Genomic DNA, 20961 nt, shown 5'->3' with positions numbered 1-20961 from the left:
ACGACGATTTTGGCCGTCGTTAAATTTGTGTTTTCTTGTAGTGAAATGGCTTCTATTTTTTTGTTTGGTCACAAGGGGCTGGGCTGTAATTTCACAAGACTTTTAGGTTAGTTTTGCATTGATTCAAGTTTGAGTATATGTTTGGGGTTAAAATCAAGTTGTGGGTTAGTTTTGGCAAATTCCCCGATTTTTAATTAAATTTTTTTTTATTAAATCCGAACCGGATTATATTCAATGTATCGGGTCTATAGGTTCAACCATGAATCTAGATCTGATATGAAAAAAAATCTTAAAACTCAAACATTATTATAGAATACCATATTTCGAACAAATACCATATTTTGAAGAGAGAAAAAAACAAATGATAAAAATCTAAAAACTCAATTGTTATGATTCGAAACAAAAATAATGGTAAATTGTAAATCAATTTTCGATTAATAAATGAAAAAAAAACAAAAAGCATGGATCAAAATCTAGTAGAGCTTAAAAAATAAAAATGTCTAAAATAGATTTAATTTTTTTATCAAAAAAATAAATATACACTTATACCTCTAAAGTTAATTAATCTAGACATTAGGGCGTTGTCAACAAAAAAAAATCTAGACATTAGGGTTTAGAGTCAAGAGGTGGGGTTTAGGGTTTATGGTTTATGGTTTAAGATTTAGGGTTTAGAATTTAGGGTTTAAAGTTGAGGAGTGGGGTTTTGAAGATAGGATTTCAAATTTTTTAAAAAAATTTAAAAAATTTCAAAATAAAAAATGTTATTTTGGTCATTTTAGTTTTTAAGATCTATTTTGTGTCAAAAACCTAAAAAAGTCTATCCGAGAGAACTGCCTATTTAATTTTTGTGTCAGAGAAAATAAAAATAGAAAACAAATTCTTACTCTTTCTGTAATCAAGCGTATCAATTCTCACTCTCCCATGTGATTCGGGCTTAGCCATATGAAGAAACGATCTTGGACAATCCTATTCATCTCTGAGGCAGGCACTCTACAATTTAGACTTCAACGATCCAGGCATCCCAACTCTAGGAGCCATACCCGAAAACCTTTTAACTAAATGGACCAATAATCGTCAGAGAGTAATACCATTCAACGCTCAACGTAGTTCCTGAAGACTTTCTCATCTAAGAACCACAAAATAGTTTACACTAATCTCAATAAATAGCTAGGAAGATGGACAACTGGGAGCTTGTTGCACCAGACACCCAGATACTAGCTAGCGAACATATCTAAACTTCATTATATAGCAGCGTTGCTGATACGAAACATCCTCCCTCAGCTTCTCACTCGACAGGATTAAGCTCCACTCACAAAATCTCCTTTGATGAGACCATTCATTACGTTCCTCGTCTAGAAAAAAAAACACTAAACGCACCCCTTCTACTTAATACGCCCTCGATTTAAAGCTGAGCATCAACCGAATTTCATATTTTTCAGCTGCTCGTTCTTGGGAGGAAGCTCTTCGATAGACTGGGAGGTTGTTTAAAAAGTCGATTGAGATGATGATGCCGATTCAGGATGGTAGGTGCGAGATCAAACGAAGCGTAGCAAGAGGAAGGAGAAGAACGTCGTAACCGGTTTAACCGATATGAAACTGGAAACAATGTTAATCAAATTAAACCGGATCTGTTGAGATAGCCCAATCATCAGATTTTAGAAAGCCGACCAAGATTTCAAACCAACTACTAGTGTGATGGATGGGGTTGATTATGATACTTTACAGAGTATAGGGGCTCTTTATCACAAATAAAATAATGCAACGTTCGTCTTCGTTTCTCGTCCGCACTAGGCCTGGACATTTTACCCGGATCCGAAGACCCGACCCGAAATAGATCCGAAAAAACCCGGTTCGGGTAGGAACCGACCCGATCAAATTACCCTATCGGGTCTTGTTGCAGAGGACCCGCGGGTCTTGGACCCGACCCGACCCGACCCAAATCCGAAACCCGATGGGTACCCGAATTAATAATGTAAATTAAATAAAATGCATCAGGGGAAATCGAAGACGGATTATTCGTCTAGAGAACATGGGGTCAACCACTAGGAGACAACGAATTGTTGTTATATCTCGCATAGTTTAATATATATACACATTTTAATATAATAAAAACACAAATTTTGAAAAAAGTTCTAATATTTTCGGATATATAAATATTTTCAGATATTTTTTTTGTATTTTTGGGTCTTTTTTAAATCGAACCCGACTCGAAACCGAACCGATAAATTCTAGTTACCCGAATGGATCTAACTATCTAAGACCCGACCCAACCCGGACCCGGCACGATCCGAACCGACTCGGAACCGAGAATTTGAAATTACCCTATCGGATCCTAAACTCTTAGACCCGAAAGATCCGGACCCGAAAGGACCCGATCCGAATCCGACCCGACGACTCGAATGCCCAGGCCTACTCCGCACCATTAGTATATGTATAAATACACTGAAATCAATCAGCCCCGAATCCAACAAGCTTATTGTTTTTCCCTGATATTTTTAATTAAAAAAAATTAGGTCAGTTGTTTAAGCAGAAATTAAGTTCTGTCCCCTTCCTTTTCTTTTTTTTTTTTTTGTCTAGATTTATTCCAGATCAAGTATACTTCTTCTTCTTTTTTTTTTAAAGTCGTGACGTTTGCAGAGATCCTCTCAGACTCGTGCTGAATCTGGTAAACATCGAATCTCTGTTTTCAAAATCGGGATCTGAATTTTCTTCTTTTAGTTTTCCACATGCGACTACTGATTTATTTAAGTGAAGCAGTTTTGCATTGACTGATCTATCAACTTAGCAGCTACTGATAATCTCAGTTCTTGATTTTGTAGAAGATTGTGTTTATTGGATCTATTTTGATTTTATGTTTTTTTTTAAGCTTAGTTTTGTGTATGAAAGCAAAGGATTCTGAATAAATCAGTGTTTGGTTATGAGATGCTGGTGTGATTCAGATTTTTATTAATACGATTTGGTCCTCTTTCTTTGATAACAACTCTTCTTGTCTCTTGTCGTCCAGAGGTTGACGACACACACACACGAGATGGGTTCTACTTCCAAGTCAGTTGTTGATATGATTGAAGCTTCGTCCAAGGTTCATTATTCTGGTTTTCACATGAACGGTCACATCAGTGGAGTGGAACCAAGTGCAGCATTACAGGGAACTACTGACATTCAAAGGCAGCCTTTTGTGATTGGTCTCTCTTCTGCTTTTTTTTTTTTCTCTTGTATCTCCGCCGCTGAGTAAAATGTTCACTGAAAGTCTTTGATTTTGAGATGTTTACTGTTCGAGTTTTGTGGTGGGTAGGTGTTGCTGGAGGCGCAGCATCGGGGAAGACATCTGTTTGTGATATGATTATTCAGCAATTGCATGATCAGCGTGTTGTTCTTGTTAACCAGGTACTAAACATATGTTGCATCCCCCTGATATACACTTTCCATAGATGCAATGTTTTCCGAATGTATAAAGAAAATTCTCCAAGTAATTTAGGGAGTTGAAAGCAGAAATAACCAGCTAGTAAGTAACCCTCTAAGCGCATGCAGGGTCTAAATAGAATGTTGTCGCTATGAGCGTATCAATATTGTTCTAGAATGCTTTTTCCGTCATGATATACCACAAATCGCTCCACTAAATATCCAGCGATGAATGATTTGGCAGGACTCGTTCTACCACAGTTTGACTGAAGACGAACTTGCTAGGGTTCATGAGTACAACTTTGACCATCCAGGTGAGAACATCTATGGGATGTGTCTGCTGTATATTCGTAATGCTAAGAGTATACTCATTAGAGCATATACTTTTCTCTGTCTTCACTGGATTATAAAGCCATAAACAACACAGATTCTTTAGTGGCAGTTTCGTGATTGCTCTTTTCTCTTTTATGTAGCCTGTCTTCTTCACATCCTCGGCTCTTATGATTTTTTTGTTGTTGTCTTCCTGTAGACGCATTTGACACAGACCATTTGTTGTCCTGTATGGAGAAACTGAGGCAAGGACAAGCTGTGGATATCCCAAAATACGACTTCAAAACTTACAAAAGCAGCGTTTCAAGAAGGGTACCGTTTTCTTTCTTACTATTGCATTATGGCACAGAATTTGAAGGCTCTCAAAACCGTACTGTAATATTAAAACTACTTGAGAAGCCTACTTCCTTATAAAGATTGTACTCTCCTGAATAGCTTCTATCTGGTTGAAGACTTAACAAGACATATATATATATATATATATATTTTGTCTTATGTTTTTGTTAAAGATGCTTTGAATTTGGAAATGATCTGGCAGGTAAACCCTTCGGATGTAATATTACTTGAAGGGATACTTCTATTCCACGATCCACGAGTCCGAGGATTGATGAACATGAAGATCTTTGTGGATACTGGTCAGTCTTTCATATCACCTCTTCTCTGAATTAATCTGTAAAATCTAGCATTACACAATTCTTATGAGTTTGTTTCTGTGCAGATGCTGATGTGCGCTTGGCTAGAAGGATAAAACGAGATACTTCTCAAAATGATAGAGATATTGGCACAGTACTCGATCAGGTTAGCCCAAGAATATCTTCTTTATCAACCGCATTAGATTTCACGGACATGACTGTATCTGAAGCAAACCAATTTTTGGGTGCAGTACTCAAAGTTTGTGAAGCCTGCTTTTGATGACTTCATTCTTCCAACGAAGAAGTATGCAGACATCATCATTCCTCGTGGCGGGGATAACCACGTAGCTATTGACTTAATCGTGCAGCATATCTGCACCAAGCTGGGTCAGCATGATCTCTGTAAAATATACCCTAATCTATATGTTATACAGTCAACATTTCAGGTGATAATAATATAGCAGCTCATTCTAACACTAGCCACGGTCACAATCACGTCTTTTAGCCACCAATATAACTTATGTCCTCTTTCAGATACGAGGGATGCACACCCTTATACGTGATTCCCAGACAACCAAACATGATTTTGTCTTTTATTCTGATCGATTGATCCGACTGGTAGGTCTAAGTTCTCACGAACAGTTGATGGAGTTTTTCCTTATACATGTCTCGTTTCCGTCATCTGATTTTGTGTTTGCTTTGTCTAAAGGTTGTAGAGCATGGTCTTGGTCATCTGCCTTTTACTGAAATGCAGGTCATCACTCCCACCGGTAAAGCATGTTTTTGGCAATTATTTTAGTGAATTCACTAGCATTAATTGTAGATATATATATGTATATCGTTTATTTTTCAATATTAAGAGATATATTTCTGGTAACCTTATTATCAGGATCTGTATATTCTGGTGTGGATTTCTGTAAACGGTTATGTGGTGTCTCCGTGATTAGGAGGTATTTGCTTCTACGAACTTAAGTCCATCCAAGCAAAACTTTCACAGACTTTACATGTTCAGCTCTCATATCTACTTTACGGTTTATTATGAGAAAATCATAGTGGTGAGAGCATGGAGAATGCGTTGCGGGCATGTTGCAAAGGTATCAAAATAGGGAAGATCCTAATTCACAGGGAAGGCGACAACGGTCAACAGGTATAATAGATAATAAGCAAATATCTTTGTCTCAGTTTTCTAGATCTCTCTAATAGCACTTTCCTGCAGCTTGTTTATGAGAAACTTCCTAATGATATCTCGGAAAGGCATGTCCTCTTGTTGGATCCTATCCTCGGCACAGGTTCCTTAACCTTTGTATTCTGTTTTCCACCTAAAACTACTTTGCTTTCTTTCTAGGTTTAAGTGGTAAATAACTTAGTTTTGTAACTTGCATTTTTGTTTCAGGAAACTCAGCAGTTCAAGCTATCAAACTTCTTATAAGCAAAGGTGTTCCTGAGGGAAACATCATATTTCTAAACCTTATAAGCGTAAGAAATCGCGCATGGCCCTTCACATATCTTTCATAATCCCTCGCTATCCCCTAAAGATTCTTTCTTTTTATTGAGCCAGGCGCCCCAAGGTGTTCATGTGGTCTGCAAGAAGTTTCCAAGATTAAAGATAGTAACATCAGAGATTGAACACGGGCTAAACGAAGAGTTCCGTGTCATTCCCGGCATGGGTGAGTTCGGAGACCGATATTTCGGTACCGACGATGATTAGAAGATCGGTGATTCAGTTACAGCCAAATCATCTTTAAATCTTCTGGTTTCCCCCATATAAAGTAGAACCCTTCAAGCTCTGGAAACAATTTTGATTTACTTCATGAATACCCGCAGTGAGGGGTTTGATTGATCGAACTCAAAACTTGGAACTCATGTATCTTACATATATATTATGTATCCTTAAAACTCTTGATAAAAAAAATTTCCATATCCTTTCAATACATGATTTAAGTTTATTGCATGTACATATATGCAACTCCGACCACCAAAGTGCGCCTAAAGTGTGTCGTGTGAAAAGTACAGATGGATAAAAGCTGGTTTGTCATTGGTGTCGGTAATTCAAAAACTAGAGGTGCTTGATCTAATTATCCATCCTCGGTCACAGATGTTAAGAGTCTATCACTTTCGTTTCTAAAGGCTGCAGGTATAGCATCTTCATGTATCTATATTCAAGAATTGCAGATTCTACATGCCACTTTATGTTTGCGTTTGCTTTACTTGCCATTTGAAATTTATAAATGATGCTTTGGAGTACTTAATAACATGGAAATGTAAAAGTTGGTTTCTACGTTGCATGGAGCTAAAAGTTAATAAGACTTTGTTTGTGTTAGAGAGAGGTTGTAAGGATGGATTTTGGACCTGTTATTTGCCGCCATAACATAACGGTCGGGACTCAAAAGTTCGGTAAGCCTTCCCCCGGAATGGACCCCACAATCGGTATGCCTCATTCGAACTCATTCAAGGAAAATTATATCATACGGTTAGAGACAAACCAAATAAATTTTGGAGAAACACGTTCTCATTGGCGCATGAACTGATGAAGTGGTAAAAAACGTGAGATGATGATGTAATGTTATAATACGGTTAGATACATAAATCCAAATTGAGGAAACACATGAACTGGTGAAATCATGATGAGATGATGTAATGTTTTAAGTTAGTATGTCATAACATACATCGAATCGAAACACGAAGTGGTTCCCGTACTTTCCGGATAATCATCATTACCTGTTGGTTCCTTTTGTCGGTTAACCCTTTTCTGATACGAGTCATATCTTATAAATAGTTATAATTATAATTTAATGTGTTGAACTTGAAACTAATAGTTGCATTAGTTTACAAAAAACGTAACTGTGCGTTAAATTTGCTTTCTAGTGGTTGTTTTCGTATTCTTTGGTCATCGTGAACACGTAAAATAACCATTGATAATATCATACAAGACATAAATAATTTAGAAGTCGAAATAAACTTTATTTCTAGATTATGTTCTTTGCAATGTTAATACTCCTCGGTTCTCAAAATTTAATCTGGATTAGTTTAAGATTTTTTATAAGTCACTATCAAAATCTTGAACTTCAAGATAAGAAGCGCATGACAATACACAAACAAAGAGAAGCAACACGCACAAAACTGAATCTGTCGTTCTTATACTTGGTTTAAGCATGTGGTCTATTATTATTGTGTGCACACAAAGTTTTTTTCGTTTGCTCAATCTTCAATCTAGTATTATATTACAAAAAAATAATACTAGATGTATTTAGAATATTATTCGTAGATGATAAAATGGTTGATTTGTTGGCTGGAAAGTCATTGTTTTCAGACAACACATGATCATGTGATGGGGTGGCGCGTGGGTCCACGTGATCCCATGTCCAAAGCCTTTCTTCTCAGTTTCACAAGATCAGTAAACATCCAAAACTTTAAAGTTTAAACAATTATATAACTGAACAGATTTAAAGAAAAAAGAAACACGAATCTTTCCTCTGTATGTAACTCCAAACACTACCTGCCATATCCCCCAAAAATTATATCTTAAATTCTTCAAAATACTCAAAATACATTATTAACTTCATATTTCTTTTTAGATAATATAAGTGTGGATTAATATTCAAACTATTATATGAATTATTCATACTCACATGCATACAATCTTAAATTCGCAATTATCATGTAAACTGGACTTAATACGAATCATTATCTATATATGGGTTTTTGTTATCGGAATTATGATGGCGTATGTAAAATATTTGAATTTTTTGGTTAAGCATTTAAGCCTTTGTTCAAGAAAATTAATCAAAAGACGTTTGTTTTCATTTACTGGCCTGGATACTCCATTTATGTTTTGTTTATATTACTCTGAAATTAAGAAAAGAGAATAAATCACTTCAAACTAATGTAGTAGTTGTACATTACATTCATAACTCGACGCAATAAAATATATGAAAACTCTCAAACCATAAAAAGTAAGCCAAGAGATTATTTCTTTCTGATTCTTCGAACAAATCATTGGCAACAAATATTCACATACCCTTTCAATTTATAAATGTCGTCACACTAATTGTAGCTCTATATGGTTTCTATACGGAGTCATCCGAAAACGCAAACGAACAATTAGATGAACCTCGAGGAGTGACAAACTTCTCCGGTGGCAACGGCTGCGGCTGCCATTTTTCGCATTTTCCGCCTTTCATCATATCGTTTTCGGATCGTCCGACGTCAAGCTGCCTAATCTCTTTAAGCATCGCCACAATATCTTTCATCATAGGCCTATCAGCTGCCTTATTGCTCACGCAGAGGAATGCGGCCGCTAACGTTTGGAGCATCTCATGCATTATTGGATCGGCTCGTCCACGGAGCCTAGGGTCGAGGATTTCTCCTGGAGCCTTCTTCTTGGCTAGATGATCTCTCACCCATTGAACCAAATGTGCACCTCCTGGTAGATCCGGATCCAGTGGATGCTTTCCGGTTAACACTTCCAATAGTACCACTCCGAAACTATACACATCGCTCTTTTCGGTTATACGTTGCATGGACGCATGTTCTGTTAATCAAAAAGATAGTTCTATTATGAATTTTTTTTTATAATAACGTAGAAATTAATATGAGTGTTTATGAAATTTACCTGGAGCCATGTAACCGTAAGAGCCAGCTAACGGAGGCCGGTTACTTGATTTTGATGAATCTATATCGGTATTTTCACCACCGGAGACGGGTTTGGCTAAACCAAAGTCGGCTAAGAATGGTTCAAACCGGGAACCTAATAAGACATTCATAGCTTTAACGTCGCCGTGTAGGATCGGAGGGAGGCAATCATGGTGGAGATAAGCGAGTGCATGTGCAACTCCCAAAACGACATCGTATCGAGCTTCCCAATCAGCTCCTCCTCTTCCTTTACCAGCGCCGTGAAGCAGAGAGCTTAAACTTCCGTTGGGGAGATAATCGTAAAACAAGAGTTTCAGATTCTTATTCGAACACCAACCCAAGAGACGTATTATGTTCCGATGTCGGATCGATCCGAGAGTGTTGATCTCCGAGTTAAACGCTCCGGTCTCTTCCTTTGACCACATCTTTTTCACCGCTAGAGTTTCTCCCGACGGGATCGTTACTCTGTAAACTACGCCGGAGCTTCCGGTTCCGATCACGTTAGCCGACGTCAAGTTTTTGACGATGTCGTCGATGGAGAAGTCCAGTTTCTGATAGAGAGTCACTTCCCACGTGTCTAACTCCTCTTGTTTCCCGGCGACGCGTTGGGATTTGACGAGAGTGTAAACCGCCATGAGAACGAGGACGACGCTTGCTGCGACAAGAATCGACATGGCTAGTTTAACAGCGGAGCGGTGTCGGGTTTGGGTCTCGTTATCGGGTCGGGTCGAGATAAAGAGTCCTCTGTTCGATTCGAGAACAGAGAGCGGGAGTTTCCTGAAAAACAGTGTGTTTGGTAGCTCACCGGAGAATTCGTTGAATGAGATGTTGAGTGAGACGAGGTTCTGCAGATCAGCCAAGACGTTTAGGTTTCCTGCGAGTCTGTTGTGAGAGATGTCGAGGGTTCCGAGATTGACGAGGCTAGAGAACCGCGACGGGATCTCTCCGGCGAAGGAGTTGCAGCTCAGGTTCAGAGATATCGCGAGGGTCGGGATACGGCCTATCTCGTCAGGGATTTCACCGGTGAAGCCATTGTCGCCGAGGTTGAGAAGCTGGAGGCTCCGGCAAGAAGAGATTTCTCTGGGGATCTCGCCGGAGAGACGATTCTTCGCGAGATTCAGCTTCGTGAGCTCGGTTAATGAACCGATACCGGATGGTAGAGAACCGGTTAGCGAATTATCGGAGAAGTCAATGAATTGCAGATTCTTCGGAAGCGAACCGGGTAACGAACCGGTTAGACCGTTGGAATGAAGATCGAGAAACTCAAGGCTTTCGCAACCGGAGATTGCCGTTGGTATGTTTCCGATGAGACGATTCTCGCTTATATCGATGAAGTTGAGGTTTTTCAGATTCCCAATCTCCGCCGGAATATTCCCCGCGAGTCTGTTTCCGTTGAGTCGAAGCCGGTAGAGATTCGTGCAGTTCCCAATCTCCGGTGGTATGAATCCAGACAAGTTGTTAGAGAGAAGAAGAAGCTTCGTGAGGTTACGTAGCTGGAAGACTCCGCTGGGAATCGAACCGGAGAGGCCGTTGTAAGAGAGATCGATGGCTTGAAGCTCTTCGCACTGAGAAAGACTATCCGGTATCTTTCCGGTTAACTGGTTCGACCACGCGAAGAACGTCGTCAAGCTTGTTAATTTGAACGGCGGAATCTCCCCGGAGATTCTGTTGTTGTCGATCTCCAAATGCGTCAGCTTCGTGCAGTTCGCTAGCTCTTCAGGGATTGTACCGGAAAGCTGGTTAACGCTGAGCTGAAGCTCCTGGAGATTGGGGAGGTTTCCAAAGCTTCTCGGTATGTTTCCGGTGAGGAGATTTTCGGATAAGTCGATGAGGAAAAGCTCCGGACAGTTCCCGAGCTCCGCTGGGATTTTTCCGACGAGGTTGTTCTGCCATAGGAGAAGACTCTGAAGCTTCTTGAGACCACCCAATGTTGTCGGAATCGAACCGGAGATTGAGTTTTGGTACAAGTAGAGGTTTTGAAGCTCCGTGCAGTTCCCAATTTCATCGGGGATTGGACCGGACAAGAGTGACGTGTACAAAGCTATTGTCTGAACGTGTTTCAGGTTTCCGATCGACGCCGAGAGTTTACCGGAGAGACTTGTCTCGGCGAGACCTAACGTCACGAGGCTCTCGCAGTTACCAATCTCCCAAGGAAGCTCTCCTCTTAGATTCTTGTTCCCACCTGCACGGAAGATTTGAAGATTCTTGAGCTCTCCGATACTCCTTGGAATCTCTCCGGCGAGTTTGTTGTCGAAGAGAGTGAGCTCGACGAGGTTAGTGAGGTTCCCTAGCTCCGAAGGGATCACACCTTCGAGATTGTTGGTGTTGAGAGACAGAGTCTTGAGTTTCTTGAGCTTGAAGATTTCGATAGGGATTTCACCGGAGAGCGAGTTATCGGCCAAATCGAGAACTTCGAGCTCCGACAAGTCTCCGAGCTCCTTAGGGATGAAACCGGTGAGATTCACGGAGGCTAAACTGAGTGAAGTCAGAGACTTTAGCTGCAAGAGATTCTTCGCCGGTAAAGGACCTTGAAAGTCCATGACTTGGAGCTGTATCTCCGAGACTTGGCCTCTCGCGTTGCATTTGATTCCGACCCATTTGCAAGGATTTGATTCCGCGGCGTTCCAAGAAGATAAGGCGTCTCCGGAGATGTTTAGCTGAGATTTCCATGAGAGCAGAGCTTGTCCTTGTTCGTCTACAGAGAAACAGGGGATGAAGAAGAAAACAGAGGAGTTTAAGAAAAGAAAGAGGAAGAAGCAGAATCTAGGGTTACGTGGCATTGGTGAAGAGGAAGAGGAAGAGAAAGAGAGGGAGGAAGAGGAGGAGGAGAAGAAGAAGCGGTAGAGAGAGAGAGAGAGAAGTGCGTTGGGATTGTGAAGCGAAGAACCCCATGGAGTTGGTTTTTACTTTGTTTTATAGAAATCCCCGTATATTATTTGAGAAGCATTGCAATATTTTTTTGTCATCACTAGAATGATTTTTAGAATCTTTAGAGAAATAGGTAGGTCCATTTAAATATATAATAAGCTTTTTATTAAACCACAATAAATACATTATTAATATGATTCATTATTTCTTTAAATAAGATTACGGAATTATCTAATGTGACTAAAGTATATATGACAATTAATGATTTTGAATAATAAAGATTTGATAAAAATAAGTGTATATTATAATTATATTTGTTTAATTTTAAGCTATTATAATAAATTAAACAATCATTGTAACTATATAATAAAAATAAAAAAAAAATATTTATATATTATATTTTGAATTTTTAAAAACGAGTATAAATTACTAAAACTGTTAAAAGTTTTACATTTAAATTTTGTGATCTATGATTTAAAACTTTTGTTATGACATGATACAAATAATTGAAAAATAATATAAATTGAAAGTCTCATTTAATAAGTATCAAAAATAAAAGATATATAAATATATGTATCATTTTAAATTAAACTATATGTCATATAAAAATACATAAATATCGTAATTTTGAAATTTACTTTGAACATTTTTTTGATAAAAAATTTGAAAAAATATTAACAACTTAATTTTTTAAAATATTATAAATTACTTAAACCACTATTCCCACAGTAAAAATTTTGTTGTCACTAATTTAGACTTTTTGCTATAAAAGATACAAATGATAAAAAAAAAAAAAATGAGCAAAAAGTATCATTTAATAAATATTAATATTAACAAATATCATATATATGTTACTATCATTTAAATTTAATTATATATCATATCAAATAGAAAAAATATTTTTTTTGATTTATTAAATTTATTTATATGTTCGCACCAATTTAATTATATAAATAGTAGATAATGATTTTTTAGTTATTTAATATATATTTATTATTTCATAATATGCTATAAACATATAATATATAAAATAATTTATATATATAATGTTCTATTCCGCGCGCGGATCTTAAACTAGTATATTAGTAAAACAGAGCATTCAAGGAGAGAGACAAAGTAAGAAGTAGCAAAGGAAGATCTGGATCCCAAAAAAGCAACTCCACCTTTTTCCTTTATTATTAATTTCATTTTTTATTTCTTTCCTTTTTCACCATTTACATTTGTTAGATTAAAAATAATAAGCAGATAGTATACTATATAGTTGTGGGTAAAATATTTAAGTGACATTTTTTAGTCAATTTTTTCATATGTGGCATTTTATTTGTATATATCGATTAATTTGTGGTAAAACAAAAAAAATACATTTTGCTGATGATGCTTTATATGAATGGGACTTTAATTTATAGTAATGTTCTAGTATTAATTTTAACTATAATAACAACAAGAGTCATAAATGCTGAAAGTGCAAACAAAAATTGATATACAGAGGTTATTTAGTAAGAAATATGACACGTTAGAACTAAATGACCCCTATTGTTTTTTTATTTCTCGATTCATATTTTCAAGAAACAAAAAGAAGACAATGACACTGAAATCAATAGTGATTAATTTCTTGTTTACCAAAATAATGATATTTGTTGAATAGCACTATCTAGCGGCTTGTGTGGTAGGTATCTGTTGTAAATTACTACCTAAAATTTCATATTTGTATAAGATTATATCTATAGTTTTGCCCAAAAACAAAAGATTATATCTATAGTAGCATCCTAACGTAGAAAAATTCAGACAAGTGCGTCTTTTTCTCTCGTACTTCCGTTACTCTGTTAACTTGGGTAGACTTGGAACTATATATTATCTATATTACCTGGAATTAGAAGAGGATATGAAGAATCAGAATTGTATAAAAATGTAAAAACGAATTTTTAAAAAAAATTAGGAATTGGGTACGTGTTGGAAACATATATATATATATATAAATGTATGACTAAGAATTATATGATCAAATTCAAAATAAAGCATTTATTCATTTATAATAATAAAATTGTGAAAATACAAATAAGTTTATAAAAGTATTAATTATTTTTAATTGACACGATATATTTGAATATATATGCTATATTTCTAATAAAAAAATTAATGCATAAAGATAATTTATAGTATTAGTTTTGGTTTTAGAATTCATATATTTCAAATCTCTCTTTCAATACTATTAAATTTTAGAGTTTATGTAAAAAGATGAATTATATTTTATATTTTATTATTTATGATATTTTTTTTAAGAAAATGGAAGCGTAATTTTAAAACGAAATCGTAAGTTTCTAGCGTCTTTTTAAATAAGATTTTTTAGAAATATTTTGGAAGCGTAAGATTGTATAAAATTTTGATTCCGATCTTCTAAAGCGGAAAACGGACATCGGACGAAGTGGCAACCTAATATATTATAGACGCTCTATATATATACTAGCGTGTGATAACAATTCAGAATGTTAAAATTAATGACCGAAATATATAAAGTTGGAATTTAACACAAAAAAAATTAAGATGGACATCCTGTATCTACTTTGGGTTTCTGATATATAATTAAATATTAAAAGTATAGTTGAAACATGGAATCTTGAAGGGAGTGAAATGCACATGCAAGCTAGGAATTTATGTGAAACATTAGTTAAATTTGAACTATCGCTCATTTCTGAGCATCTTGTCGGTCCATTTCATTCGCTGTAATTATATAGATGTTATACATACATACATCATATACATATGTATGTGCATACTTAAGAACTAAGAGATATTTGTACAATTTAAACAAAAGTAAAACCAATCACTCAACAGATGTACGTAGTTGAAGTTATAGATATAAATATTCTAGATGTTCTCACAATATTCTTTTTATAAAATGATACTAAGAAAATTAACAAGAAGATTAAGTTGTAAGCATTATATAATATGATTGGGATTTGCTAAATTATACCTTCTTTGGCATCAATTGTACCCTTTTAATTAAACTTGTACTAGTTTATAAGGTACTGGATAGGTGACTGTCTAGATCCAACTTCTCGATTGAATATTTGATTACATATTTAAGAAAGGGGAACTGAACAAAACAAAAAGAAAATGGGAAATGATTTTTAAAATTAAGATCATGGGTCATGCATCATTAGGTCAAGAAGATTATGTATTAAGATATAACACCACAGTTCAAGTCACATGCCTTAGTAACATCAAAATATTAAATATATATCAATAGATGTGTACGGAGGTGGTCATGTGCGATCAACAGATTTACAAGATTTTAAATAGTAGTTAAGTGAAGGAAAGCATTTCGACAACATGGTTTTATTCTGTAGGTAATTGATTATGGAATAGTGTGTACTCTAATTACCGTAAACTGCATGCACTTGATAAATGGTGATATTACTCATTACTTAATCGACGATATGCATATCTTAGTATGTATTTTTTCTTGTACATTATTGACACCATATATTCTTTGTTTTTAAAAGTTACATCAGTGGTAATAAGTTTCTTTCTCGAGAAAATACTAGCATTAAGAAGTTTACTTCATTATTATGTGCTTTTTGCGGCATGATCAAAAATATATTTAACATCCCTAACTGAAGAATATTTCGTTGATTATAAGTGTATAAGTGGCTCCCTATTTTGTCAAACTTTGGTTATTAAATATATAAGAATTATTTAATTATTGTTTAAATATATTTTTATTTTTATACATATATATCTAAGAGAAGAACATGCGTGAGAAGAGTTAAACCAATATGGTCCTTGACAAAAAAACGATATAAAGAGGAGAAAGGGGAAACCAGTAAAACCAAAAACCAACAAACAAGAGGAAAGTGAAATGACAACAAAAGATTCAAGAGAAAAGACAAGCAACTAACTGTATTTTCCAAACTTGTGAAATATATATTTCTTCACATTTTTGTATTAAATTATTTGATAAATGTTAATAGTTAATACTATCATCAAATGGTCCCTATTGTTTCTTTTCCAGTTACAGTGACTTGGCTTAATAATCTGAATTTTTATGTAACTTGATAGCTAACCCATGTTTTGAAACTTTTGAAAACGAACATTTTCTTGAAATAATAAAAATCTCATAAAATGAAATTAACAATTATTAAAAATAAATATCAAATATAATGAATAACCATCAATCGTCTCCAAATTAACACTGTTGTCTTATTGTGTATGACATTAAAACAAGTGTTGCACAAAAACTATTAGCTTATATTCTTATATTCCTGAGAGAGTGAATTGAGTGAACAATTATTATAACGTGAAAAGCTATATATGGTTTATGCAATTCACCATTTTAAAAAAAAATACACAATAATATTTTAAAAACTTCATAATCTATTAAAGTTTGAGAAAATCTTTAGCTCTTATCATTATTCAAAACAGTCTAGACAATTAATGACTGTTATCAAGCAACTTCCCATTATATATATATATTAATCATTTGGTTAAATATGCATAAATCTATACGTTCTTATTAGAATAATTATTTTAAATTTGTATTGTTATAATGTTTTGAATTTCAAACAGTGTTTTCATATTTTATCCAGACTCGTGGTCAAACCAAATAAACCCGACAATCCTCATATAACTGTGTATAGAATGTGTTAACATATATAGTTTGTTAATATTATTATTTTTCTGAATTTATCTAAAATTATATATAAATATACATATATGAGAATCAAAATATAATAATTTGTATATTTAGACTTGTCCTCTATTATTTTTAAATAAGTTTAATATTTTAATTTATTAATTTATATAGCTTAATCTGTGTGTGTGAGTTGGTTCACATTATTATATCGATAAAAATAGTTTACGTTTTGTATTCACATTATTATATAACGGTCGACAATTTTAACTGAATATACGTCTTTCCAAACGTGACTAAACTATTAAGAATCATTAATTTAACCAAAAAAGGAAAAGAGAGAATGGAAAAATAATTTAAAAAATTCAAATAAAGAAATGGCATATCATTGAAAATAACTCCAAAACTAAAGGCAAAATCGTATTAAAAATTCTGCTTTAATATTATAAATGTTACACTAGTTAAAATATCTTTTTTTTTTAAATATAGTAATTAGGTTTTCTAAACGAAAATGAAAATTAATCCATCTCAAAAATTTCACATGTCAGATGAAGAGTAATGATTTTTATTACAGTGAAGTGTGATGTTTTGGATTACTTTCAACAAAGTTATTAGTGATGATAACATATATTTATATGTATAAAAATAGATTTTATTTATGACACGTAGAAAAGAGATTTGTTGACATGTATCCACGTATTTTTTTTGTATTTTATGTCATTTTTTTTAGATTATTACAATTTGGCACATCACTTTCTAATAATGCACAATCTAATTCTTCTCGCACTAACTATCATTGTTTGAAAATCTATTTTATTAGTCACTAAAATTCAAGAAATAAGTAAACAAATCTATATATAGAAAGTAAACTTTATTCTCTTCTTATGACATATGGAAATGAAATTTGTTGACATGTATCCACATATTTTTGTTTTTGCATTTTAGGCCATTTTTCTTTTAGATTATTGCAATTTGGCCCATCACTTTCTAATAATGCACTATCTAATTTTGCTCACATTAACTATCATCATAGTTTGAGAATTTATTTTATTGGTCACTAAAATTCAAGAAATAAGTAAAAGAATATAAATATAATTTAAATATGTAATTTATTCACAACTAAAAATATCATAACCTTTCATCATTTTATTATTTTAACAATTTTTATTATTTTATTTACAAATTATATATTTATTTTACTATTAAAATTATAAAATAACCAAACTAAGAATAAGAAACTAGAACACAACACAAAATTTAAACCTAAAACCTCCACAATCATAATGTTATAGTAACACTAATTCAATAGAAGTCCGGAGCTGAAAAGAGATCAAGACCGAGTACACCTGAAACAAAGCAATCCTTCAAACACAAAGAATCACGATTAAGCACCAATGCAAAGAACCAAAAAAGCAGGCTAGAAAGAGCATAATAATTGGAAGGCCAAAGTCACCAAAAAGCAGGAAGATACATGCCTAAAACACCAGAAGCACAACCACTAGCTAAAAGGTAAGAAACACGTCAAAACTAAACACGAACAAACAAGGCACTCATGCAAATGAAGAACCACAAAGCTCCAGATAGAAGAGACCAATGCTCCAAGAGATTAACTCCGCACACTTATAACAAGAGAAACATGGGAAGAAGAAAAACAACATGAAGGAGAGATGATAGAAGACAGCCACCGAAAAATCATAGACTAAGCTTGAGACCAGAAACAACCTTCCAAGCCCACATAGCATACACGAACGAAAAAATTATCCAGGAGTGGAAAACATGGTGAAAGGGAAAACTACCAGAGATGCGAGCAGCTATGAAAGCTGCAACGAGATGATGAGAGAACAAATAGGGAAAGAGAGACGAAACAAAATCAGCAAACTATGGAACCGTCTTCGAACTATGAAAGAAAGCATATAATTCAAATCACCAAAAACAAGATATTGAAAACCAAGATGAGCAAAGACTATTGACGGTAAGCCAACGATAAGGAAGACAACATCAAATACGACTAAGATCTGATCCAACCCAAGGAGATGTAGCTCCTAACATCAGTAGAAATCTAAAGAAGAAGAAATTGAGCGGAACAACCTACAACGACGTGAGAATTAACCATACAACTGACAACTCTTAAACCCGATCTACAACAAATTACAGATAATCTCACCGGCGAAGAAGGCGAGGAAGAACAAGAGCAGGAGGTGAGTCTTTTTCCGGTGATGGTGAGAAGTACCGCACACCATAAAGGTAAATGAATATTTAGATGGTGACGGCTCAATATCAAAATATGGGAATAGGAAAAAAATCTTAAAAGTTATAATGTTCAAAAATATGAAAAAAAATATATATGTATAATTTTGACGCTGAAACCGTTAATTTTGGAATTAACAAACACCTAAATGCAAAGTTATTGAAACTCAATACGCTTTTACATTATAGGTTCACCTCACTATTAACAAGTACTATAAACACAATAACACATTATTGGAAAAAAAAACACAAAATGTATTAATTTATCACCTACTATTACATAACACACTAAAACACTAAATAATGCTCTTAACAAATAAAAACAATCACATAATTACAGTATCCAAAAAATCATATTTTTAACAAAAAAATAAAACAATATTTCGTGCGGCGTGGACGTGCCCTAATTTAAGATAAATTAAAAGATAGAGAGTTGATTATGAGTCATATGACAGTGAAACAAGATCTAGATCTATAACACGTTTCGATTAGGTCAGAGATCTCACCACATGATGATAGACCAATACAAAATACATCATATATTGAATTTAGGATAAACATTACTTAAAACTCCGGTTAAAATTACACAAGTTTTAGCAACAAAACATAAATCTTTACCTTGTACTAGTTTGGTTGAGTCCCTAAAACAATAGTTATGGCATATATAATTTCATTCAGTATTGTGCCTGAAAACAATAGTTATAGCAGTTGATACGTATTACAATTCCACAAAAGTTTGAAACTATAAATTCATATAGGTAAACTTGTCTAGGGCCTTAAACCGATATTTATTGTATAATTGTATGTATGTACGTGTCTCTGTATGTGGAATCTTGGATTGAATTAAGCTTTGTTTAGTGGTAAATCAGCACTAAGTGAGTGTTAGAAATTAACAAAGGTGGCGTTTGATCTATGACTAGTATGGGCGATTTTTTCTTAAAAATAAGTACAAGCATTTGTCTGTATTAGTTTCATAAAATTATAATTTAAATGGTCCATTGTGGGGTATTTTATAGCAGGAGCAGTCCAAGAATGTAGTGGCAGAAGCACAGTGCGAAAAGAAGTGGGCATCGATCTAAATTATTTATTTATTTATCATTTATTTGTTAATTATGTTTGTCGATCCAATGAATATAACATATATTATGGTTGATAACGATAAGGCTATATGTATCTAAGAGCAGCATTAACCGGGTATCTTAACCCCCGTTTTTAGTGTTTTTTGATTTAATTAAAAAAAAATTACCTAATTAAACAAGGGACGTCGCTTGTTTTAGGGATATAGCATACGTATCCTATTGGACGTGTGTCAAAACTTCGCGTTTCTTTTTCTCTCTCGAGACGGTTCATCTCTCTCTTCTCTCGTGACTCCTCGACGACTCCGTCTTCCATCGATGATCTCTCGTCCACCATGGCCTCTCCTCGACGATTCGATCGGTGAGATCTCTTCGAGGCAATCATCCCGTGTCTGTGTCGGTTTTATCGCCGTCGCTGTCTCTCTCCTCGATATGCAAGAGTCTCTCTTTGTCTCCTCGACGACTCTGGGACTCCGCGACTCCCTCGCTCTCCTCGATGGTTCACCTCGTCGAAGAATCTCTCTTCGAGGCAATCATCTGGCGTCTGTCTCGATGGAATCGCCGTCTCCGTCTCTCTCCTCGACGACTCAGAGTCTCTCTCTGTCTCCTCGACGACTCCGCCTCTCTCTTATTCTCCTCGGTGACTCTGCGACTCTGTGACTCTCTCGCTCTCCTCGATGGCTCACCTCGTCGAAGAATCTCTCTTCGAGGCAATCATCCGGCGTCTGTCAAGGTGGAATCGACGACTCCGAGTATCTCTCTGTCTCCTCGAGGATTCCGCCTCTCTCTTATTCAACTCGGCGATTCCGCGACTCTGTGACTGATATTACGTGTATACGCACACCAATTAACCTAATGTGCACACTACCACAATCGAATGGTATGTCGATGTAGCACTTTAGGATCAAATCCACATAGACCAACTATTACACTTTATCTTTATGGGATCAATATCAAGCTAAAACAATATGGGGGTTTAAAGATTTGAGGGTTTCGTGAGAAACAAGTAACAAGATTAATTAAAGTATTCAGATAACTAAAATGCTAACCTAGGGTGGTTTGATCGGGTGTTAAGCAAGTGTGAGCCAAACAATTATTCAAGTTTAATTAAGAGCAAGTCTAGAACTCGGATCACTCAAGTAGAACA

The 20961-nt window shown here is 35.0% G+C and overlaps 3 protein-coding genes across 3 annotated transcripts in view; 1 reads left to right on the top strand and 2 right to left on the bottom strand.

Moving 5' to 3' along the window:
* Positions 1-3021: 3021 nt before the first annotated feature.
* On the top strand, positions 3022-6294 carry LOC106313143 (uridine kinase-like protein 4; the record flags this gene model as incomplete). Its single annotated transcript, XM_013750886.1, is given in 14 exon segments — positions 3022-3182; positions 3293-3384; positions 3644-3713; positions 3929-4041; positions 4268-4364; positions 4448-4527; positions 4613-4807; positions 4896-4979; positions 5071-5131; positions 5251-5311; positions 5415-5508; positions 5578-5650; positions 5755-5837; positions 5920-6294. Coding segments are annotated over 14 exon segments (1407 nt in total). The 3' UTR covers positions 6070-6294.
* Positions 6295-8313: 2019 nt separating this feature from the next.
* On the bottom strand, positions 8314-11886 carry LOC106318229 (probable LRR receptor-like serine/threonine-protein kinase At4g26540). Its single transcript, XM_013756116.1, has 2 exons — positions 8974-11886; positions 8314-8892 (listed from the first exon to the last, which is right to left on the bottom strand). The coding sequence occupies exons 1-2, from the start codon at positions 11771-11773 to the stop codon at positions 8429-8431; spliced, it is 3264 nt and encodes a 1087-aa protein (XP_013611570.1). The 5' UTR covers positions 11774-11886; the 3' UTR covers positions 8314-8428.
* A 5907-nt stretch (positions 11887-17793) lies between these two features.
* LOC106314972 overlaps positions 17794-20961 on the bottom strand; it is a 7423-nt gene continuing 4255 nt past the window's right edge. The window contains exon 3 of the mRNA XM_013752763.1: positions 17794-17853. Within this exon, the coding sequence (XP_013608217.1) occupies positions 17794-17853 (60 nt within the window). The remainder of the gene's footprint in view (positions 17854-20961) is intronic.

The sequence above is a fragment of the Brassica oleracea genome, chromosome C9 (assembly GCF_000695525.1).
Source record: "Brassica oleracea var. oleracea cultivar TO1000 chromosome C9, BOL, whole genome shotgun sequence".
In the NCBI taxonomy this organism is placed as follows: domain Eukaryota; kingdom Viridiplantae; phylum Streptophyta; class Magnoliopsida; order Brassicales; family Brassicaceae; genus Brassica; species Brassica oleracea.
Note: the sequence above shows the minus strand (reverse complement) of the source record. Positions and strands in the feature narration are given on the sequence as shown.